At 44.0% G+C, this 20,691-nt stretch overlaps 1 protein-coding gene and 1 pseudogene across 1 annotated transcript in view; both read left to right on the forward strand.

The window, feature by feature from the left end:
- The window catches only part of ZDHHC9 (zinc finger DHHC-type palmitoyltransferase 9), a 46,179-nt gene extending 43,305 nt beyond the window's left edge, over positions 1–2,874 (forward strand). Inside the window, exon 10 of the mRNA XM_060183061.1 lies at positions 1,166–2,874. Within this exon, the coding sequence (XP_060039044.1) occupies positions 1,166–1,282 (117 nt within the window). The 3' untranslated portion in view covers positions 1,283–2,874. The remainder of the gene's footprint in view (positions 1–1,165) is intronic.
- Positions 2,875–18,861: 15,987 nt separating this feature from the next.
- On the forward strand, positions 18,862–19,245 carry LOC103117561 (protein chibby homolog 1-like; annotated as a pseudogene).
- Positions 19,246–20,691: the final 1,446 nt, after the last annotated feature.

The following is a 20,691-nucleotide window of genomic DNA, read 5'->3' on the forward strand; positions in this document are numbered from 1 at the left end:
GTGTCTTTTTGTAGTACCAAAGGCTCAAATTTTGATGTACTCCAATTTTTTGTGTTTTTTTTTTTTCCAGAGCATTGCTCAGCTTTGGCTTTTGGTAGTGCAAGAGACTGAACCTAGCACCTTAGAGCCTTAGGCATGAGAGTCTTTTTGCATGACCACTGTGCTATCTCCCCCACCCTATTTCTATTTTCTTCTAAGAGTTTTATAGTTTGGGCTCTTATGTTTCTTCCTTTGATCCATTTGGAGTTATTTATTTATTTATTTATTACACATGGTGTTGGTCCAAATTCTTTTGCATGTGTGTACTTAGCTGTTTCAGTACCATTTAAAAATATACTTATTCCCTTTTGTTGCTCTTGTTGTTTTATTGTTGTTGTTATTGATGTCATTGTGGTTGGATAGGACAGAGAGAAATGGAGAGAGGAGGGGATGACAGAGAGGGGGAGAGAAAGATAGACACCTGCAGACCTGCTTCACCGCCTGTGAAGCGACTCCCCTGCAGGTGGAGAGCCAGGGGCTCAAACCGGGATCCTTACTCCGGTCCTTGCACTTTGCACCACGTGCGCTTAACCCGCTGCGCTACCGCCCGACTCCCAGCACCATTAGTTGAAGACTGTTCTTTCTCTCTTCAGGTGTCTTGTCACATTTGTCAAAAATGAATTACTGTAAATGTGAGAGTTTGTTTCTGGATTCTAATTTTCTGTTCCACCGATCAGTATGTCTATTCTTGTGCCAGTACAACATTGTCTTGGTTACCATAGTATTGTAGTAAAAGTTTTTATTAAATTTTTTCTTTTTTGGAGTAAGCAGACCCATGGTTATATGTTATTATCATCATTTTTGAATGCCACTCTTTGCCCCCAGTCCGCACCTGTGGTGAAGTAGGTCTGCAGGTGTCTCTCTTTCCCTTCCTCTCTCCATTTCTCTATCTCCCATCTAATAAAATAATGAATAAATATTAAAAAGAAACAAGAAAGTCATGAAGAAACTTCAGCTGCATTCCACTGAGATGATGGTAGTCTGGTCTTGGTTCCGAGTGTGATGTTGGTGGCAGCCTATCTATAGGATGAGTGGTTGATGGCTTTGGGGCAAGAGTTCCATGTAGACCATTTACTGGCTTGCGAGAGAGAGCTTTGCATTGACTTCCCTATCTCTTTCTTCCCAGGCTCCCACAGAACATCTGAGCTCCACTGACATGCCAGAGGACACCAGCATCCCCGAAGAGATGCCACCTCCAGAGCCCCCAGAGCCACCTCAGGAGGCCACTGACGCTGAGAAGTAGCCTCTCTGTGGAAGAGACTTTTGTGTTCAATTAGGGCTGTGAGATATTTAAGGGGAGAAGATAAACCTGAGACAGAGAGCAAGTCAGCTGTCCCTTGTACTGTTTTTCTTTGGTCTCTATTACTCAATTGCACACTGGCATTTTCTTGCTGCGGGCTTTTTATCTGTGGACTCAAGGCAGTCACAGAAGATGCCAGTCACTTCCAGTAACTGGACAAATAGGTCTTTGAGTACCTGGCACTGATTATTTTTTTTTCTCTGGCCATGGAGTCTCCTTGGGCACCACCACCACCTCCCCCTTTTGCTCCAGATCCCAGCTCTCCTGCTTGGGGGTCATGAGTCCACTTCTGAGGTTCCAGTTTCTTGATGGGCTCAGATCCTCTCAAAACGCTGCATGCCATGAATCCAGAGGCAGTCGTAGAGAACTCTGGCCAGCGAATCCTCACTGAAATTCTCGGGGGTCTCCAGAACGAAGAGAATGGAGAGTGGGGTTGGAGGATTGATTCTCCTGGCTACGAAGTGCCAAGCTTGCCAGCACCTCCTTTCAGGAACAGAGTGTGTTACCATCCACTCGTTGTATTTATTCATGTAGTTTCTCCTATGACCCCTTCCCCATCACTCCGCTCTCTGAACATCCACACCCTGCATTTTTCCAATTAGCTGTATGTAAGTAGTGGCTGTAGAGGTAACGATTTACGTTTCTCGTAGACTACCTGGACACTTTTTAATGCCCGTGCCATTCTCGGTAAGGATTTGTGAAATGCCAATGGCATAGCTCCTTCTCTCTCTCTCTCTCTCTCTCTCTCTCTGTCTCATCTCAGTGCTCTCATCAGCCCCTTTCAGTTTTTTCCTTTTGACTTCTGCTCCCATTAGGAGCACGGATGGCAGTAATAAAAGTCTGCACTGTGGGGTTTCCTTTTCCTCAGAGGAAGCCCGAGTGCTCGCTGAAACACTACTCCCTCAGACGCCCTGTGTGAGGTCTGCAGAGGCCTTGAATGCACAAATGGGGAAACCAAGGCACAGAGAGGCTTTCCTCTCCTCTTTCCTCCCTTCCCCCCTCCAACATCCCCTCAAGCATAGGAACAACAATAAACATATGTATATGTATACGTATATGTATATGTACATGTATATGTATATATATATATATATATATATATATATATATATATATATATATATATATAAACCAGTACTTCCAAAGGCCTTGGCTGAGTGAGAAGGGAAAGCCCAGCACTGCTGCCCTCCCCCGGGTAACCCACTCCTAGGCCTTGGCCCACCTTGGGCTTGGTAACCACATGGGGGGGATATCCTCCAAGCCTCGCTCTTCCAGCACTTCCACCGGCAGAGTCCCAGAGTCGCTTCACCCTGGGGGTGGGCTGTGCCTCCCCTACTCCAGTCAGCTCTGCTCAGGACCTGCTCTCTTTCAGGGAAGAAGATTTACGTATTACATGTGGCTAGATTTCTTAGAGCACTTGTGTTTTCCTCTTTCTAAGCCAGGGTCTGTCTGGATGACTTACGGGGAGGGGGAGGGGGGACGTAAACCAGAACTTTTAATCTATTTGAAGGTGATTAAACTGTGTCTAATGCAAACTGCCTGCCTCCTCCTTCCTTCCTCCCCTCTCAAGAAACTACCCTGGAGTGTGTGTGAATGACTTTGTGTGAGGGGCGGGGTGGGTAGGAGGGGGATGGGACAAGGACTTATTATTATCCCTCATACTTTCATTTTATTTTTCTTGTTATATATTTTTTTACTCTTTATTTTATTTTACAAAGTTACATGTCAAACGGGTTTAAATCCACACCATTCCCACCACAAGAGTTCTGAATCTTCAGTCTCCTCACTGCAAGCCGCCACCATTTCCTTGAGGTTATAGACATGGACCAACAATCATCTCTACAACTATCTGTCCACATTTATACATAGTTGTTCCTTTTTCTGATTCAATCCTCTCTTCCCCTCTAAGCCACTCATAACATCATAGCTACCTCCATCTGTCCCCCTCCTTTCCCTCCTATCTCTCTCTGGGTGCTGATGCAGCTGGAGTGCAGAGTCCTTTTATCTTCTTCCTATCACTTCTCCCCCGCTAGGAGTATGGATCAAGGTTATTTTTGGGGAGCAGAACGTAGGAGTTCTGGCTTCTATGATTGCTTCTTCACTAGGCATGGGCATCGGCAGGTTGATCCATACCCCCAGCCTGTATTTATTTTTCCCTAGTGAACCAGAGCTCTGGAGATGCAAGGTTCTAGGACACATTGGTGAGGTCATCTGTCCAGAGAAGTCAGGGTGGAATCATGGTAGCATCTGTGGCTTCATGTCTGGAAGGTGACAGGACCTAAGCTGAGACAAAATGATTAATGAATAGGAACCAAAAATTAGGAAGAGAGCAGATGAGATTAGGGATTTTAGGGTAGAAGAAAGCTAGGAAGTCCGTTTTAGGCATGTTCCTGGGGGTACACAACCATAGTAGTTTTGCTTGGGTTTGGTAGCTAGTCTGAAGTTGGATGAGAATACTGTCTGAAAGAATGGTGTCAGAGGGGCCAGGCGGTGGCGCACCTGGTTAAGCGCACACTATTACAGTGCGCAAGGACCCAGGTTCAAGTCCCTGGTCCCCACCTGCAGGGGCAAGGCTTCACTAGTGGTGAAGCAGGAGTGCAGGTGTCTCTCTGTCACTATCCAGAAATAATTTTTAAAAAAAGCCAGGAAAAAAAATGATGTCAGAGTAGAAAAGAGCTAGAAAGTTGGATTAGGGGGGAGAGTAGCTCCGATTCTTGGAATAAATTCTATAGATAAAATTAAATATTAAATAAATAACATTGAGAATAGGAAAACCATACAAAAGATCAATGAAAGTAAATGTTGGTTCTTCGAAAGAGTAAACAAAATCGACAAACCTTTAGCCAGACTCACAAAACAAAAAAAGGAGAAGACCCAAATAAATCGGATAGTAAATAAAAGAGGAGAAATCACAACAGACACTGCAGAAATTCAACATATCATGCGAGGCTTCTATGAACAACTATATGCCACCAAGCTAGAGAACCTGCAAGAAATGAATGATTTCCTAGATACCTACCAACTTCCAAAACTAAGTAAAGAGGAAGTGGATAACATGAACAGGCCCATCACAGCTAATGAAATTGAAACAGTTATCAAAAATCTTCCCAAAAATAAAAGTCCTGGACCAGATGGTTTTACAAATGAATTCTACAAAACCTTCAAAGAAGAACTAATACCTCTACTTTTAAAAGTCTTCCAGAAGATTGAAGACACTGGAATACTCCCTGCCAGCTTCTATGAAGCCAACATCACCCTGATACCAAAAGCAGACAGGGACACAACCAAAAAAGAAAACTACAGACCAATATCTCTAATGAACATAGATGCGAAAATATTGAACAAAATTCTAGCCAACCGGATACAGCAGTATATCAAAAAAATTGTTCATCATGACCAAGTGGGGTTTATCCCAGGCATGCAAGGTTGGTTTAATATACGTAAATCAATCAATGTGATCCACCACATCAACAAAAGCAAGACCAAAAACCACATGGTCATATCAATAGATGCAGAGAAAGCCTTTGACAAAATACAACATCCCTTTATGATCAAAACACTACAAAAAATAGGAATAGATGGAAAATTCCTGAAGATAGTGGAGTCTATATATAGCAAACCTACAGCCAACATCATACTCAATGGTGAAAAACTGGAAGCATTTCCCCTCAGATCAGGTACTAGACAGGGCTGCCCACTATCACCATTACTATTCAACATAGTGTTGGAAGTTCTTGCCATAGCAATCAGGCAGGAGCAAGGAATTAAAGGCATACAGATTGGAAGAGAAGAAGTCAAACTCTCCTTATTTGCAGATGACATGATAGTATACATGGAAAAACCTAAGGAATCTAGCAAGAAGCTTTTGGAAATCATCAGGCAATACAGTAATGTGTCAGGCTATAAAATTAACATTCAAAAGTCAGTGGCATTCCTGTATGCAAACACTAAGTTAGAAGAAATTGAAATCCAGAAATCAGTTCCTTTTTCTATAGCAACAAAAACAATAAAATATCTAGGAATAAACCTAACCAAAGAAGTGAAAGACTTGTATACTGAAAATTATGAGTCACTACTCAAAGAAATTGAAAAAGACACAAAGAAGTGGAAAGATATTCCATGCTCATGGGTTGGAAGAATTAACATCATCAAAATGAATATATTACCCAGAGCCATCTACAAATTTAATGCTATCCCCATCAAGATCCCAAGCACATTTTTTAGGAGAATAGAACAAATGCTACAAATGTTTATCTGGAACCAGAAAAGACCTAGAATTGCCAAAACAATCTTGAGAAAAAAGAACAGAACCGGAGGCATCACACTGCCAGATCTCAAACTATACTATAGGGCCATTGTCATCAAAACTGTTTGGTACTGGAACATGAACAGACACACTGACCAGTGGAATAGAATTGAGAGCCCAGAAATGAGGCCCCACACCTATGGACATCTAATCTTTGACAAAGGGGCTCAGACTATTACATGGGGAAAGCAGAGTCTCTTCAACAAATGGTGTTGGAAACAATGGGTTGAAACATGCAGAAGAATGAAGCTGAATCACTGTATTTCACCAAATACAAAAGTAAATTCCAAGTGGATCAAGGACTTGGATGTTAGACCAGAAACTATCAGATACTTAGAGGAAAATATTGGAAGAACTTTTTTCCGCATAAATTTTAAAGACATTTTCAATGAAACGAATCCAATTACAAGGAAGACTAAGGCAAGTATAAACCTATGGGACTACATCAAATTAAAAAGCTTCTTCACAGCAAAAGAAACCACTACCCAAATCAAGAGACCCCTCACAGAATGGGAGAAGATCTTTACATGCCATACATCAGATAAGAGTTTAATAACCAACATATATAAAGAGCTTACCAGACTCAACAACAAGACAACAAATAACCCCATCCAAAAATGGGGGGAGGACTTGGACAGAATATTCACCACAGAAGAGATCCAAAAGGCCAAGAAACACATGAAAAAATGCTCCAAGTCTCTGATTGTCAGAGAAATGCAAATCAAGACAACAATGAGATATCACTTCACTCCTGTGAGAATGTCACACATCAGAAAAGGTAACAGCAGCAAATGCTGGAGAGGGTGTGGGGTCAAAGGAACCCTCCTGCACTGCTGGTGGGAATGTCAATTGGTCCAACCTCTGTGGAGAACAGTCTGGAGAACTCTCAGAAGGCTAGAAATGGACCTACCCTATGACCCTGCAATTCCCCTCCTGGGGATATATCCTAAGGAACCCAACACATCCATCCAAAAAGATCTGTGTACACATATGTTCTTGGCAGCACAATTTGTAATAGCCAAAACCTGGAAGCAACCCAGGTGTCCAACAACAGATGAGTGGCTGAGCAAGTTGTGGTATATATACACAATGGAATACTACTCAGCTGTAAAAAATGGTGACTTCACCGTTTTCAGCCGATCTTGGATGGACCTTGAAAAAATCATGTTGAGTGAAATAAGTCAGAAACAGAAGGATGAATATGGGATGATCTCACTCTCAGGCCGTAGTTGAAAAACAAGATTAGAAAAGAAAACACAAGTCGAACCTAAAATGGAATTGGAGTATTACACCAAAGTAAAAGACTCTGGGGTGGGTGGGTGGGTGGGGAGAATACAGGTCCATGAAAAATGACGAATGAAATAGTGGGGGTTTTATTGCTAAATGGGAATCTGGGGAATGTTATGCATGTAAAAAAAACAAAAAAAGGAAGAAGAAGTAGAAACGCAAAGCAGAAATTGACTGAGTTTGGAGTATGGCACCAAAGTAAGAAAGCAGAAGTATACTAGAGTTTGCAGTGAGTACCTCCCTAATACTTCCTCTCCACTTTTCCAAGCTTTGGGTCCATGATTGCTCAACAATTTGTTTGGCTTTGTATGTTAACTCTCTTTTCAGTCACCAGGTTCCAGGTGTCATCAGGATGCCAGCCAGACTTCCCTGGATTGAAGACACCACCAATGTGTCCTGGAGCTCAGCTTCCCCAGAGACCCATCCTACTAGGGAAAGAGAGAGGCAGACTGGGAGTGTGGACCGACCAGTCAACGCCCATGTTCAGCGAGGAAGCAATTACAGAAGCCAGACCTTCTACCTTCTGCAACCCTCAATGACCCTGGGTCCATGCTCCCAGAGGGATAGAGAATGGGAAAGCTATCGGGGGAGGGGGTGGGATATGGAGATTGGGCGGTGGGAATTGTGTGGAGTTGTACCCCTCCTACCCTATGGTTTTGTTAATTAATAAAAAAAAAAAAAAATTAAATATTTAGGGAGTTGGGCGGTAGCACAGCAGGTTAAGCGCACATGGTGCAAAGCGCAAGGACCGACATAAGGATCCCAGTTTGAGCCCCCGGCTCCCCACCTGCAGGGTAGTCGCTTCAGAAGCGGTGAAGCAGGTCTGCAGGTGTCTATCTTTCTCTCCCCCTCTCTGTCTTCCCCTCCTCTCTCCATTTCTCTGTCTTATCCAACAACATCAATAACAATAATAATAACTACAACAATAAAACAACAAGGGCAACAAAAGGGAATAAATAAATATATAAAGTTTTTTTTTTAATTAACTGTTTACCTCCATCCCCCTGATCCAGGGCATATATATATATTACCGGAGCCTGTGTAACCTCTTAAATCCCTACTGGTCTGAGCTCTCAGCTCATGGTCACAGCTGGGAACATTGCAGGCTGCACTTATTTCAGGACCAGTCTTCCTTGAGTGGTAGGGCAGGGTAGGTATCACTACCTCTGCTGCTTTATGGTGAGGGCAAGGTCCTGGGAGGGCCCACATAACTTCTCTTTTTTTTTAGTCTTTTTTATTCATTCATTCATTCATTCAATGTTGGATAGAGACAGGGAACACTTACTTGAGAGGGGAGGAGCGGATAGAAAGGGAGAGAGACAGAGAGACACCTACAGCGCTGCTTCACCACTCGTGAAACTTCCCTCTGCAGGAAAGGACCAGGGACTTGAACCTGGGTCCTCATACTTTCATTTTCCAGAAGACCCTTGGGTCGACAGCTCCCAAACTCTCCATTCTAGACCTGAGTTTACCTTACTCTGCAGTATGAAGGAAGGAAGGACTTTTAAAAGCATTATCTGTTGTAAAGTAAGACTGAGGGGTGGGGAGGTGTACTTATTTAGGCCAATGAGTTTTTCCTCTACTTTTTTATTCACCAGAGCACTGCTCAACTCTGGTTTATGGTGGTGCAGGGGATTGAACCTGAGACTTTGGAGCTTCAGGCACGAGTCTATTTGCATTATGCTATCTACCCCCCCAGGTCAATGAGTTCTTTATTAGCATATTGTTTTTATGCAGGTGGGTGCTGTTAATCACTAATGAGTCACAGTTTTTAAGGCTGGCTCCTAGCTGAGCGGTGGCACATCCAGTTGAGCACACGCTTTACCATGTGCAAGGACCGGGGTTCAAGTCCCTGGTCCCTACCTGCAGGGGGAAGCTTCACAAGCATTGAAGCAGTGCTGCAGTTGTCACCTCTCTTTCTCTCTGTCTTTCTACCTTCCCCTTCCTTGTCCATTTCTCTCTGTCCTATCAAATATAAGAAAATTAAATAAGGAGTCGGGCAGTAGCGCAGCGGGTTAAGCTCAGGTGGCACAAAGCGCAAGGACAGACTTAAGGATCCCGGTTAGAGCCCCTGGCTCCCCACCTGCAGGGGAGTCACTTCACAGGCGGTGAAGCAGGCCTGCAGGTGTCTGTCTTTCTCTCCCTCTCTCTGTCTTCCCCTCCTCTCTCTATTATGCTGTCTTATCCAACAACAACGACACCAATAACAACAACAACAATAACTACAACAATAAAACAACAAGGGAAACAAAAGGGAATAAATTTTTAAAAATTTAAGAAAAAAAGAAAAGAAAATTACATAAAGCATTAAAAATAAAGCAGGCTCATCAGGACCTCATGGAAATATTGGGTTCTTGGGGAAGTCATGATGCATTTATGCATAGACAAACTTATCATGACTTTACAGACAATATTGATTAGTGATCTTTTACAAGTGATAGTATATGTATTTTTATTTTAAGCACAGTTATAGAGAAATTGAGAGGGAAAGGGGGGATAGAGAGGGAGAGAAGAAGAGAGACACCTGCAAACCAGCTTCACCACTCGTGAAGCTTCCCCACTGTAGACATGGACCAGGGACCAGGGGCTTCAACCCCAGTCCTTGTGAACAGCTGGATGTGCCACTACCCAGCCTCTTCTATGTCTTTTTAAGATGTTCTATAATCAAGGTACCTTACCAATGCCTATCTTACTCTTCCCACCTAACCAGAATTCATGAAATGTGCCTGCTCCTACATCTTGTTTTCTTTGTAACAGGATTCGAGTTTAACAAGAGAGAATGAGAGTGGGGGAGATAGCATAATAGTTCTGCCTGAGGCTCCAAGGTCCCAGGTTCAGTCCCCCTTGCTACCACAAACCAGAGCTGATTCATTTCTCCTGGTAAAGGAGAGAGAGACAGAGACAGAGACACTCAGATTCTTCTTCTATCCACATCTGCTTTCCCATTTTTGTGGCTCTCTCAATTTTGTCCTGGCAGTTAAACTTCTGTTCATGTAGAGTAAGGCCCAAAGCAGAGAGTATGGAAGTCAGAAGCTATTTCCCTTCTGATACTTGGTTTTCAGCCCAGCCTGTTTTAGCCTATCTCCTCTCTTGGGTTAGGATGGATTTCTCTCCTTCCTCAAATAAACTCATTGATTCCGTTGCTGACCATTAGGCCAAATTGAATCCATGATTACCAGAGAATTCCTTCTCTTGATGTGACAGGTCAGCTTAGAATTACCTTATCTCTAGTGTGTGAATTTTTAAAAACTATTTTCCCCCATTTGCACATGCCTTGCCCCCCTTTCCCCCTTGGCAATTCTTTTGTATTATACTTTTTGTTTAATTTTTATTTTATTTATTTATTACCATCATGCCTGCATGATGAATCCACCACTCTCAGCAGTCATTTTTTTCTTTTTTTACCTCCTGTTATTTGATAGGACAGATAGAAATTAAAAGAGGAAGGAGGAGAAAGAAAGAGAGACACTTGCAGATGTGCTTCACAGCTCATGAAACTCCCCTCGCCCTCACAGGAGGGGAGCGAGGGCTTGAACCTGGATCCTTGCACAGGGTAAGGTATGCACTCAGCTGGGTGTGCCACTACCTGGCCCCTTCCCTTGGTACTTCAGATCTTGACCTGAAGGTCTATCCTATTCATACCATGCAGCAGCTGGGACTGTCACTAGTCTAAGTTCTGATTAGAAGGGATGTGGAGCAATTGGCCTTTCCCTGGGGAATTGGCCTTTTCAATGACAGGCATTTTTCCCACCACTGCCCTTCCTCCCCATTTGTTGTTGTGCGCGGGCTGCGGAGAAGAGAGAGAGGGAGTCCAGAGCGAAGAGGAAACACAAATCTTTATTTGCGCTGGCACCTCAGAGTTGGGTGTTAGAGAGGCAGGTTGGGTCACGTGGAGGTAGCGAAAATGGCCGCCTCACGCAGTAACCTTTCCTGTGTCTGAACACCGGAGTGAAGTGCTGGCAAGAGAACGAGGTGCTGAAGAAGAAGGCTTTTATAGGAGTAGCTTTTGCAAGAATGGGAAGGGGGAGGAGTAACCATAGCACTCCAGGATAGGATAATAACTCTCGTGAGAATGGGAGGGGGGAGGAGTAACCAAAGCACTCCAAATATCGTGGGGATATAGACAATGCCCTGAGGGCACAACATGGCTGAACAGGCACTCCGAGAATGTCCCAACTCTCACGGGAACTAGCAGTAGCTTGAGGGGACAACATGGCAGATGTGACTGCATGGGCACAATTTCCCAGCACCCATTCCTCCAGATTCCTAAGCACTCTACTTCCCCCGGCCAGGATGATTGGCAGAAATCCCAGAACTTCTGGGGATTGGTGGAGGTGAGTTATTCAGGGTCCATTTCTTTCTTTCAATTAATTATTATTATTTTTAAAATTTATTTAATTTATTTATTCCCTTTTGTTGCCCTTGTTGTTTTATTGTTGTAGTTATTATTGTTGTTGTTGTTGTTGGATAGGACAGAGAGAAATGGAGAGAGGAGGGGAAGACAGAGAGGAGGAGAGAAAGATAGATACCTGCAGACCTGCTTCACCGCCTGTGAAGCGACTCCCCAGCAGGTGGGGAGCCGGGGTTCGAACCGGGATCCTTATGCCGGTCCTTGTGCTTTGCGCCACCTGTGCTTAACCCGCTGCGCTACAGCCCGACTCCCTCAATTAATTATTTTTTAAATATTTTTGTTTATTTATTTAACTTATTTATTATTGGATAGAGACAGAGAGAAATTGAGAGGGGAGGGGAGATAGAGAGGGAGAGAGACAGAGAGACACCTGCAGCCCTGCTTCACCACTGATGAAGTTCCCCCCACCCCCCCGCAGGTAGGGACCAGGGGCTTGAACCTGAGTCCTTGCACACTGTATTGTGAGTGCTTAACTAGTGTCTGGACCTTAATTTTTAAGGAGTGAGTAGTGAAAGAGAGAGATCTGCACTGCTCAGATCTGGTTTTTAGGGGTGCTGATGAGGACTGAGCCTGGGACCTCAGAGCCTCAGGCATCAGAGTCTTTAGCATAACCATTATGCTGTCTCCCCAGTTCTTGGAGGCCATTTCTTTGTGTCAGCTTAATCCTGGTAGAGATTATCATCTAACCATCCACTCTTTCCCCAGTAGCAGAAGTGGGTCCTAATCCTATAGCAACTAAGTTTAAGGGAAGCTTAAAGGGAGTGAAGGATCAGGAACATCAGTGAGGTAATTCTACACCATGTCCCAGAGTCATTAAACCACTTGAAAATCAAGGGCTCCTTGGTTTCCTGGTCCCTAGAGGAGAGTGAGCACTATGCTCTTATTTATTAATGGAGCAGAAAACCTTCGACTACCAGGAGAAAAGTAAACAAAGGACTTGGATAGCCAATTCACAGGCAATAAGCCCTCATGCCAAGGGGAGGTGTGGAAAATATTAATGGAGCTTGGGGTTGGAAGGAAAAGAAAGAAAGAAAAAAAGAACTTGAAATTAAATAATACTGGCATGCCATTTATGGAGTGGAATCTCAAGTGTGGGATTACCAAATATGTGAGATGCGCTGCAGCATGCTGTCAGACACACAGCAGGCTGGATAGACAGGGACAGATAGTCTTTCTGGAAAGTACTTTTGCTTTATCAAATACCTTGAAAAGAGCCCTTCCCTTGAGGAAGACTAGTCCTGAAATGAGTGCAGTCTAGTAATTTTATTATATGTTTCTAGCTGTGACCATGGAATGCAAGCTCTGACTGACAGGGATGCAGAGGTTACACGGGCTCCTGTGCTAAATATGAATAGACCTGGGCCCTAGGTCAGATCGGTGGGGTTTACAGTTAACGGCATTTATATACTTTTCCCATATTTAGGAGCTACTCTCTGCCCTGATTCAGCTTTCTGGTCCTATTCCCAACTCTGACCCCCATCATGACCACTAGACAATACTTTCAGCCCACCTGCATGTTAGGTGTCAGGCTTAGGCAAAAATTAGTAAAGTCATGGGCCCCTTCGAATATACCTAGGATAGACTTTCTACCTTCTTCCAACATGAAAACCCAAATTCTCATCTGCTATAGTCTTACTGTTAGGTTCCTGATTATTCAACAATCTGTTCTGCTTCATAACTTAATGCTTTTCCAGCCACCAAGTTGCAGATGCTACCATGACTCCAACCTGACATCCTAGGCTGACAACCTCACCAATGCATCCTGGAACCCTACCTCCCCAGAGTCCTACCCCACTGGGGAAAGATAGAAACAGGACAGGGGTGTGGATCAACCTGTCAACACACCTGTCCAGCAGAGAAGCAATTACAGAAGTCAGACCTCCCACATTCTGCACCCCATAAAGGTCTTTGGTCCATACTCCTAGAGGGGTAAAGAACAGGGAAACTTCCAGTGGAGGAGGATGGAATACAAAACTCTGGTGCTGGGAATTGTGAAGAATTGTATCCCTAAATTTATTAACTCACTAATAAAGAAAAAGAAAAGTGCCTTTCTTTGAGTCGGTAATTCAATATCTAAGAATCAACCCTAAGGAGATTATCACAGATGTGCCCACAGACCAGGAAGTCCATCATAGAATCACTTATATTTATTTTTGGATAGAGATAGAACTTGAAAGGGGGAGATAGACAGACCTGCAGCACTGCTTCTTCACCGCTCATAAAGGTCCCCCTCCACCTACCCCCTACAGGTGGGGACTGGGGGCTTGAACCCAAGTCCTTGCAAATGGTAATGTGTTCACTCTACGAGGTTTGTTACCACCCAGCCCCACAGCATTATTTATAATAACGAATAGTTGGAAACTTTTAAATATCTGACAATACAGGGCTAGGCACTGTTGATGGTGTCTCTAAGGATATTTTTGAGTATTTTCTAATGACACAGAAAACACTAAGTAAAATTTTAAAAGCAAGATTACGAAACCATATTTACAGCTTGACCCAGGAGTTGGGAGAGAGCTTGCTTAGCAGCTTGTACACTAGGTGGACAAAAGGACCCTTATTTGAGTCCTCAGGAGCACCATACACAAGAGGTTCTGTGACATCTCTCCTATTCTCTGTCTCCTTTCCTCTGTGTCTCCCACCCTCTTGACCTCTTAAACAGGAAAAAAAAAAAGAGCACCAAAGATAAAATAAAAAGGAAAAATATGGCCACTGAGAGTAGTGGCTTCATAGTACAGACACTGAGCCCCAGGGATAACCCTGGGAGCAATAATAAACAAATAAAATAGGTATGCACAGATGAAAGACTAGAAAGAAATACACCAAATCACTGACAAGAATTTTCATACCTTGGTGATGAGTTTATGGACAATAATAATTAAAAAAAACCATTACTTTCAAACTTTCAATAACACCCATGTGCTACTATGGAAATTTATAAAGTACATTCAAGGGGCAGGGGTGGGGGGAATTATGTTTTCTAAGTCCTCAAAATACTTACAGGTATAAAGGGACCTTTGTGACAGTCTGGTTCAGTGGTTCTCACAAGTATCAAACCCAATCCTCCCTCAGCATATACAATACACCATATACACCATGACATAGATTTTATTTCTTATTTATTCATTATTTAATTCATTTTATTCCCAGAGCCCTTCTCAGCTCTGGCTTATGATGGTGCTGGGAATTGAACCTGGCACCACTGGTGCCTCAGGCATGAGAGTCTTTTTGCATCACCATTATGCTGTCTCTTGAGCCCTCTGACATGAATGTGAGCTAATCCAACCTGTTTATGCCCATGATATCAAGAATAGCAATATAATACACTGCAATTTAAAGGAGACATAAATAAATAAGTGGTTTATAATAAGAGAGCCCGTGCATAGAGTTGCCATGCCTGCAGCTGTTGCAGAGGAAGATTCAGATGGGCATGGTGTCTTGGAAACTTAAAAAATGTACTTAAGGATGGCATTGCTGTTGGTGATGTGCTTCTTCAAAAGTCACAGCAGTGTGACCCAGGTTCGAGCCCAGCACCCTCACACTGAAGGAAGTTTCAGGGCTGTGGTCTTGTTCACTCTCTCCCTTTGTCTCTCTTTTTTAAAGAAGTCACAACACTTATAAGAACGCTGGTGGTTCTCTTTGGGAGGCGGGAGGATGGGGACATAGAACTTTGGTGGTGGGTGTGGTGTGGAGCTATGCACTGCAATCTTACAATCTTGTAACCAACTATTAATACATTTTTAAAAAAAATTTAAAAGTCACAACACATGTAGGCGTTCAAAATGAAAGGAATTACCATCTTCTCCCTATTTAAACAGCTAATGCTTTCCTAGGAGCTCAGTGTATATGGCAGAAGTGTAAAGGCGTAGTTTGCATGTCTTTGTAAAATAATCAAGCCTGGATAACGACACAGGATTTCCCACCTACATCAATGTCTTGGATTAATAAAATTTAAAAAAAAATAGGAAAAGAAGTAGGAGTTAAAATCAGCCTCTGCAAAACGTGAAATCCACAATCACTCGGTTTACCTGTGAGCTGGGCTTACAGACTTTAGCCTTTGCTAATATTCCCAAAACCTATCACCTAAAAATGCCCAGCTATTTCTGGAATGTATTCTCCAAGCCATCACAGACACTTTTTGGATTATTGGAAGCATTGCTCTTTGTAAGTAGCTCCAAGGAGCAGGAGCAAATTTGCATTTCTCAAACCATTTGCTGTGATTCATTGGTGATCTTCCCCTAGCTTGGCCCCAACCTCAAGAGTCTACAATCCATCCATAGGGGATGTGGAGTGCTAGGTTGCTAGGTTACCACTTGAGTCAACCCCAGTGGTCCCAGAGAGGTACCAGACATAGGACAGACCCAGCTCTCTGCCCGCCTAGGCTGATGAAGGGGGTTGAGAGGTGAGGGAGGTGTTGATCACTCCCATTGGGCACAGTAAAGCAGTGAGTCAGAAGCCAAAAGAAACAGAAGTCCCTCTCTGTATTTCCAGAACCTTTCAAATTGCCTACATTTAATTGGCTTTCCCCACCCCCAGCCCAGACAAAGAAAAAGATTTTATTACTTGTCGTATAGCCTGACCTCTGTCGCCCAAGAGGTGGTGTAGTGGATAAAACCTTGGACTTCGGGAGTCGGGCTGTAGCGCAGTGGGTTAAGCGCAGGTGGCGCAAAGCACAAGGACCGGCATAAGGATTCCGGTTCGAACCCCGGCTCCCCACCTGCAGGGGAGTCGCTTCACAGGCGGTGAAGCAGGTCTGCAGGTGTCTTTCTCTCCTCCTCTCTGTCTTCCCCTCCTCTCTCCATTTCTCTCTGTCCTATCCAACAACGACGACAACAACAATAATAACTACAACAATAAAAAAACAACAAGGGCAACAAAAGGGAATAAATAAAAAATAAATTAAAAAAATAAAAAAACCTTGGACTTCCTCAGGCATGAAGTTCTGCATGGCAAGTGCCGGAGTGATGCTCTGGCTCTCTTTCTCCCCTCACTTTTCATAAATAAATACGTTAAAATATATTTTACAATTTATTGGATAGAGGCAGAGAGAAATCAAGAGGCAAGATGGAGAGAGAAGGAGAGAGAGAGAGAAAGAGATAGATAAATAGATAGATAGATAGTTAGATAGATAGATAGACAGATAGAGACTTGTAGCATTTCTTCACCACTCATGAATCTTTTCTCCTACAAGTAGAGACTGGGGTCTTGAACTCACATCCTTATACATGGTAATGTGCACTCAACTGGGTGCACCACCACCCACCTCCAAATAAATGATTTTTTTTTGCCACCAAGATTATCACTGGAGTTCAGTGCCTGCACAGCAAATACACTGCTCCTGGCTGCCATTTTCCTTTTTTATTTATTCTTTATTTTATTTTAAGTTTATTTAGGTCATCCATTACGGTCATAATAAATAATGCAATATACTAAAAAAATATTCTTCTTATTATTTTAATATGGTAGGACAGATAGAAAGTAAGAGGGATGGCGGAAAGAGAGAGACACCTACAGACCTGCTTCCCCACTTGTGAAGCTTCCCCTGATGCAGATGGGGGAGCAAGGGGTCGAATCTGGTTCCTCATGCATGGTAATGTGTGCACTTAACCAGGTATGCCACCAGGCCCCAAATAATTAAATCTTTTTTTAAAGGCAGCTGGGGTTGGGGAGAGAGCACAACTTTCATGCCTGAGGCTCTGGAGGTCCTAGGTTCAATTTCAGCACCACCATAAGCCAGAGCTGAGCAGTGCTCTGGTCTGTCTTTTTCTATGTGTCTCTGATAAAAAAAAAACAAAATATTAAAAAAAAACAAACATCTGGACTCTGATAGAAGATGTTACTGACCAGAACACAGTGACTCTCCTTCTCCAAATAGAAGTATAACCACTTATGTGAGGTCATATAGACATTCACTAGTAGGACTGAGACCAGAACCAAAAAGTCCTACCTCCCAGTCCCAAGAGAGCTTTCTAATATACTCCAGGGGTAGACAGACAAAGGGGTCTTTATCTGATGGAGACGAGCTTTCCACTCTCTTTACGTTCTGTGCTTGTTGACAACTGACCACACACTAGGGTTCACTTTAGGGAGTCCTCCCTCTTGTGAGCAGGGCAACAATGATTGCATGATCTTTTTTTGTTTCTTTTTTGGTCATTTGGGATTAATTTTCCTAATGACCTTTCCATTTCAGGCATCCTGAAGACTGTCTATATATAGTTAGGCTGATATGGAGGTGGCTGTTGGATTTTTGTTGGCGACTGAACTCTATATCCAGACCCTTGCACTGGGCTTGAACTTATGGTGGGATTTCTTTCCTATAGAAAGTCAGGAAATCATTTTGCCGGGTTCCCACAGTTAAATCGCCTGTTCCTTTTGTGAGGACCATGGCTCCTGAGCTCCTGACTGTGTTCCTGGCCAGTCCCTGAGGTAATGGTATACAAATGCTATATTGGTAACTGTGAAGTTATAGGAAAAAGTGAAGCCTACATATCAAGTGCTATAGAATTCCATTTGTTTAGGACCTTCCTGGAGGAGGAATCTTGGCTGGGTACAGAAGGGAGGTAGTTCCTTCCCACTTGATTGTGTTGTGGACTGAATAGTACATAGAATGTGGCTGGTGGTGTGTGAGAAGCTAAGGTGGATGCTATTGTGAAGGGTTGTGGGGGGAGCCATTTCTTTTCTTGCTGGGAACCTTCAGACCTCATCTCAGTTTCCTGACTTGGGAGGCGGAAGGTGTTGGAGTTCACCAGGACCTTGGCCATCAGTGCTCCCCTTTTCCCTTTGAAAATATGTCTTTTATCTTTTGTTTTAATGCTACCCTTGGTCTCTGGTGTCCTCATTGTGGCCTTTGCCTGTGTGAAAACCCAAGCTGAGGTCTTCATGAGTGAGAGAGTTGGCACTAGAGACTAGGGCCCTTGTCAGACCATGAAGTTAGAGAATTTGGGGGGCAGAGAGCCTTTATTTGGAGCACTGAACCCAGCTGGGGTGGCCCAAGGGGAGTCTATGGAAGGATGGGAGTGGTGAGGTGAGGTGACGGAGTATCCAAGTGGGCTAAGAATGTGTTTCCAGCTGTTCCTCATGATGGGATGGGAAGGAAGAAGGTGCATCAGGGCTGGAGAGTAGCTCACCCGGTTGAGTGCACACACATCACCATGTCCAAGGTCCTTGGTTCGACCCCCCAGTCTCTACATGCAGGAGGGACACTTCATAAGAAGTGAAGCAATGCTATAGGTCTCTCTCTTTCTCTCTGCTCCCTCAAATTCTCTCAGTCCTATCAAATAGAAAAAATTGAAAAGGACAAAAATGGCCACTGGGATGGTGGATTCACGGTACAGGAACCAAGCCCCAGTGATAACCCTAGTAGCAATTAAAATAATATGTTAAAAAGAATAATGGGGGGTGTCAAGGCCGGTGTCACGGTTGCTGGTCCCTGGCATCCAGGTGGCCTTGGGGTGCACTTAGATGCATTGGGAACTCATAAGGAGAAGAGTGTATTGACTGTCCTTCATCAGACCAGAGATGTTTCTTTTAGGGAGTATGTTCAGTTCAAAGAAGACGCCCCAGCAGAAGTCTACTTCTCTCTCCAACCTGCGTAATTTGCACTGCTCAATCTGGGAGGTGGAGCTGGGCCTCGACTATGGAATCCCCGTGATGAACCTGTCTAGTCAGAGCCTGAAGTTTGAAAATGGCAGGTGGGTTGCAGACATGAGGGTTAGTGGTGGCGTGGACTGAAGGGAGGTGCAGCAGCTCCGGAGGTGCAACCAGGTGCTGGAGGACAAGAACAATGTCTTGCGGCTGAAAGTGGACATCCTCCTGGACATGCTCTCTGAGTCCACCACCGAGTCCCATGTGTTGGAAATGGAACTGAATGAGTTGAAGGTTGTGAGCTGGAGAAGGGAATGAAGACCTCAAAGTCCTTGTCAGGGGAACAGGAAGATACCCCCATATCCTGGAGTACTAGGATGTGGCTGAGGGCCTTTTTAGATCTTGAAGGAGATTATCATTAATCTGGCTAGAAGGTTGGCATTGGACAGGTGACAAATTGAGGGAGGGAACAAAAGCTGGGATTGAGGGCCAGGCACAGGGAGACCGTTCTGAAGCACACAGAGAAGTCAGGGGTGAGGACACAGTGAGCGTTTCTGGTCACTTCTGGAATGGAAGTGGATGCACACATCCCAGGGTCGCCTTCAATGTGCAGACTCCAGCCAGTAGCCCCTTGAGTGGGTGCTAGGAGTGTGGCACCTGTGACTCAGAGCCCTGCATGGCATAGGTGAGTGCTCTACTGGATTTATGCCCCAAAGGCCGCTTTTCTTTAAAGGGTAACTTCCCTACCCCCACCCTGCCCCCGGCCCATGGCCTCTGTTTCAGCTGCTCAGCACCACACACCAGCCTTCCACAGCAGTGCTATGTTTTTGTGCTACTTGATTAAACCATGTTTTATATATATAATGAATAAAGTGGAGCAGTGTGGTGGAGCACCTGATTGAGTACATGTTACATTGTGCTAGGACCCAGGTTTAAGCTCCCGGTCCCCAGGTGTAAGGGGAGGAAGCTTCAAGAGTAGTGAAGCAATGCTTCAAGTGTCTCTTTCTCTCTCTCCCTCACTATCTTTCCTTTCCCTCTCTTTTCTCTTTTTATTTCTTCTTTCCTTCTCTCTCTCTTTCTTCCTTCCTTTCTTTCAATTTTATTATGAGTGCACTGCTCAGTTCTGGCTCATAGTGGTGCTGGGGATTGAACCTGGGTCCTCACAGCCTCAGGCATGAAAGTCTTTTGCAAAACTATTATGCTGTCTCCATCATCATGTGCTGTGATCTCTTTCAGGCTCTTTGCTTCTCTGCCTCTCTGTCTATGTGAATGAATGAAATAATGAATGAAGAAAAGGGGCCAGGTTGGTGGTGCACCTGGTTGGGCACCCACATTATGGTGCTTAAGGGCTAGAGTTCAAGCCCCTTGTCCCCACCTGGAGGGAGGAAGCTTTATGATCAGTGAAATAGTGCTGCATATCTCTCTCTCTCATCCTACCTTCTCCCCTCAGTTTCTCTCTGTTTCTATCTAAAATAAATAAATAATAAATAGGATAGGATAGGATAGGATAGAATAGAATAGAATAGAATAGAATAGAATAGAATAGAATAGAATAGAATAGAATAGAATAGAATAGAATAGAATAGGCCAGGTGGTGGTGCACCTGGTTGAGCACACATGTTATAATGCGCAAGGACCCAGGTTCGAGTCCCTGGTCCCCACCTGCAGGGGAAAGCTTCACGAGTGGTAAAGCAGTGCTGCAGGTGTCTCTCTGTCTCTCCTCCTCTCTATTTACCCCCTCCCCCACCTCCCTCTTGATTTCTG

This window comes from Erinaceus europaeus, chromosome X (assembly GCF_950295315.1).
Source record: "Erinaceus europaeus chromosome X, mEriEur2.1, whole genome shotgun sequence".
Taxonomy (NCBI): domain Eukaryota; kingdom Metazoa; phylum Chordata; class Mammalia; order Eulipotyphla; family Erinaceidae; genus Erinaceus; species Erinaceus europaeus.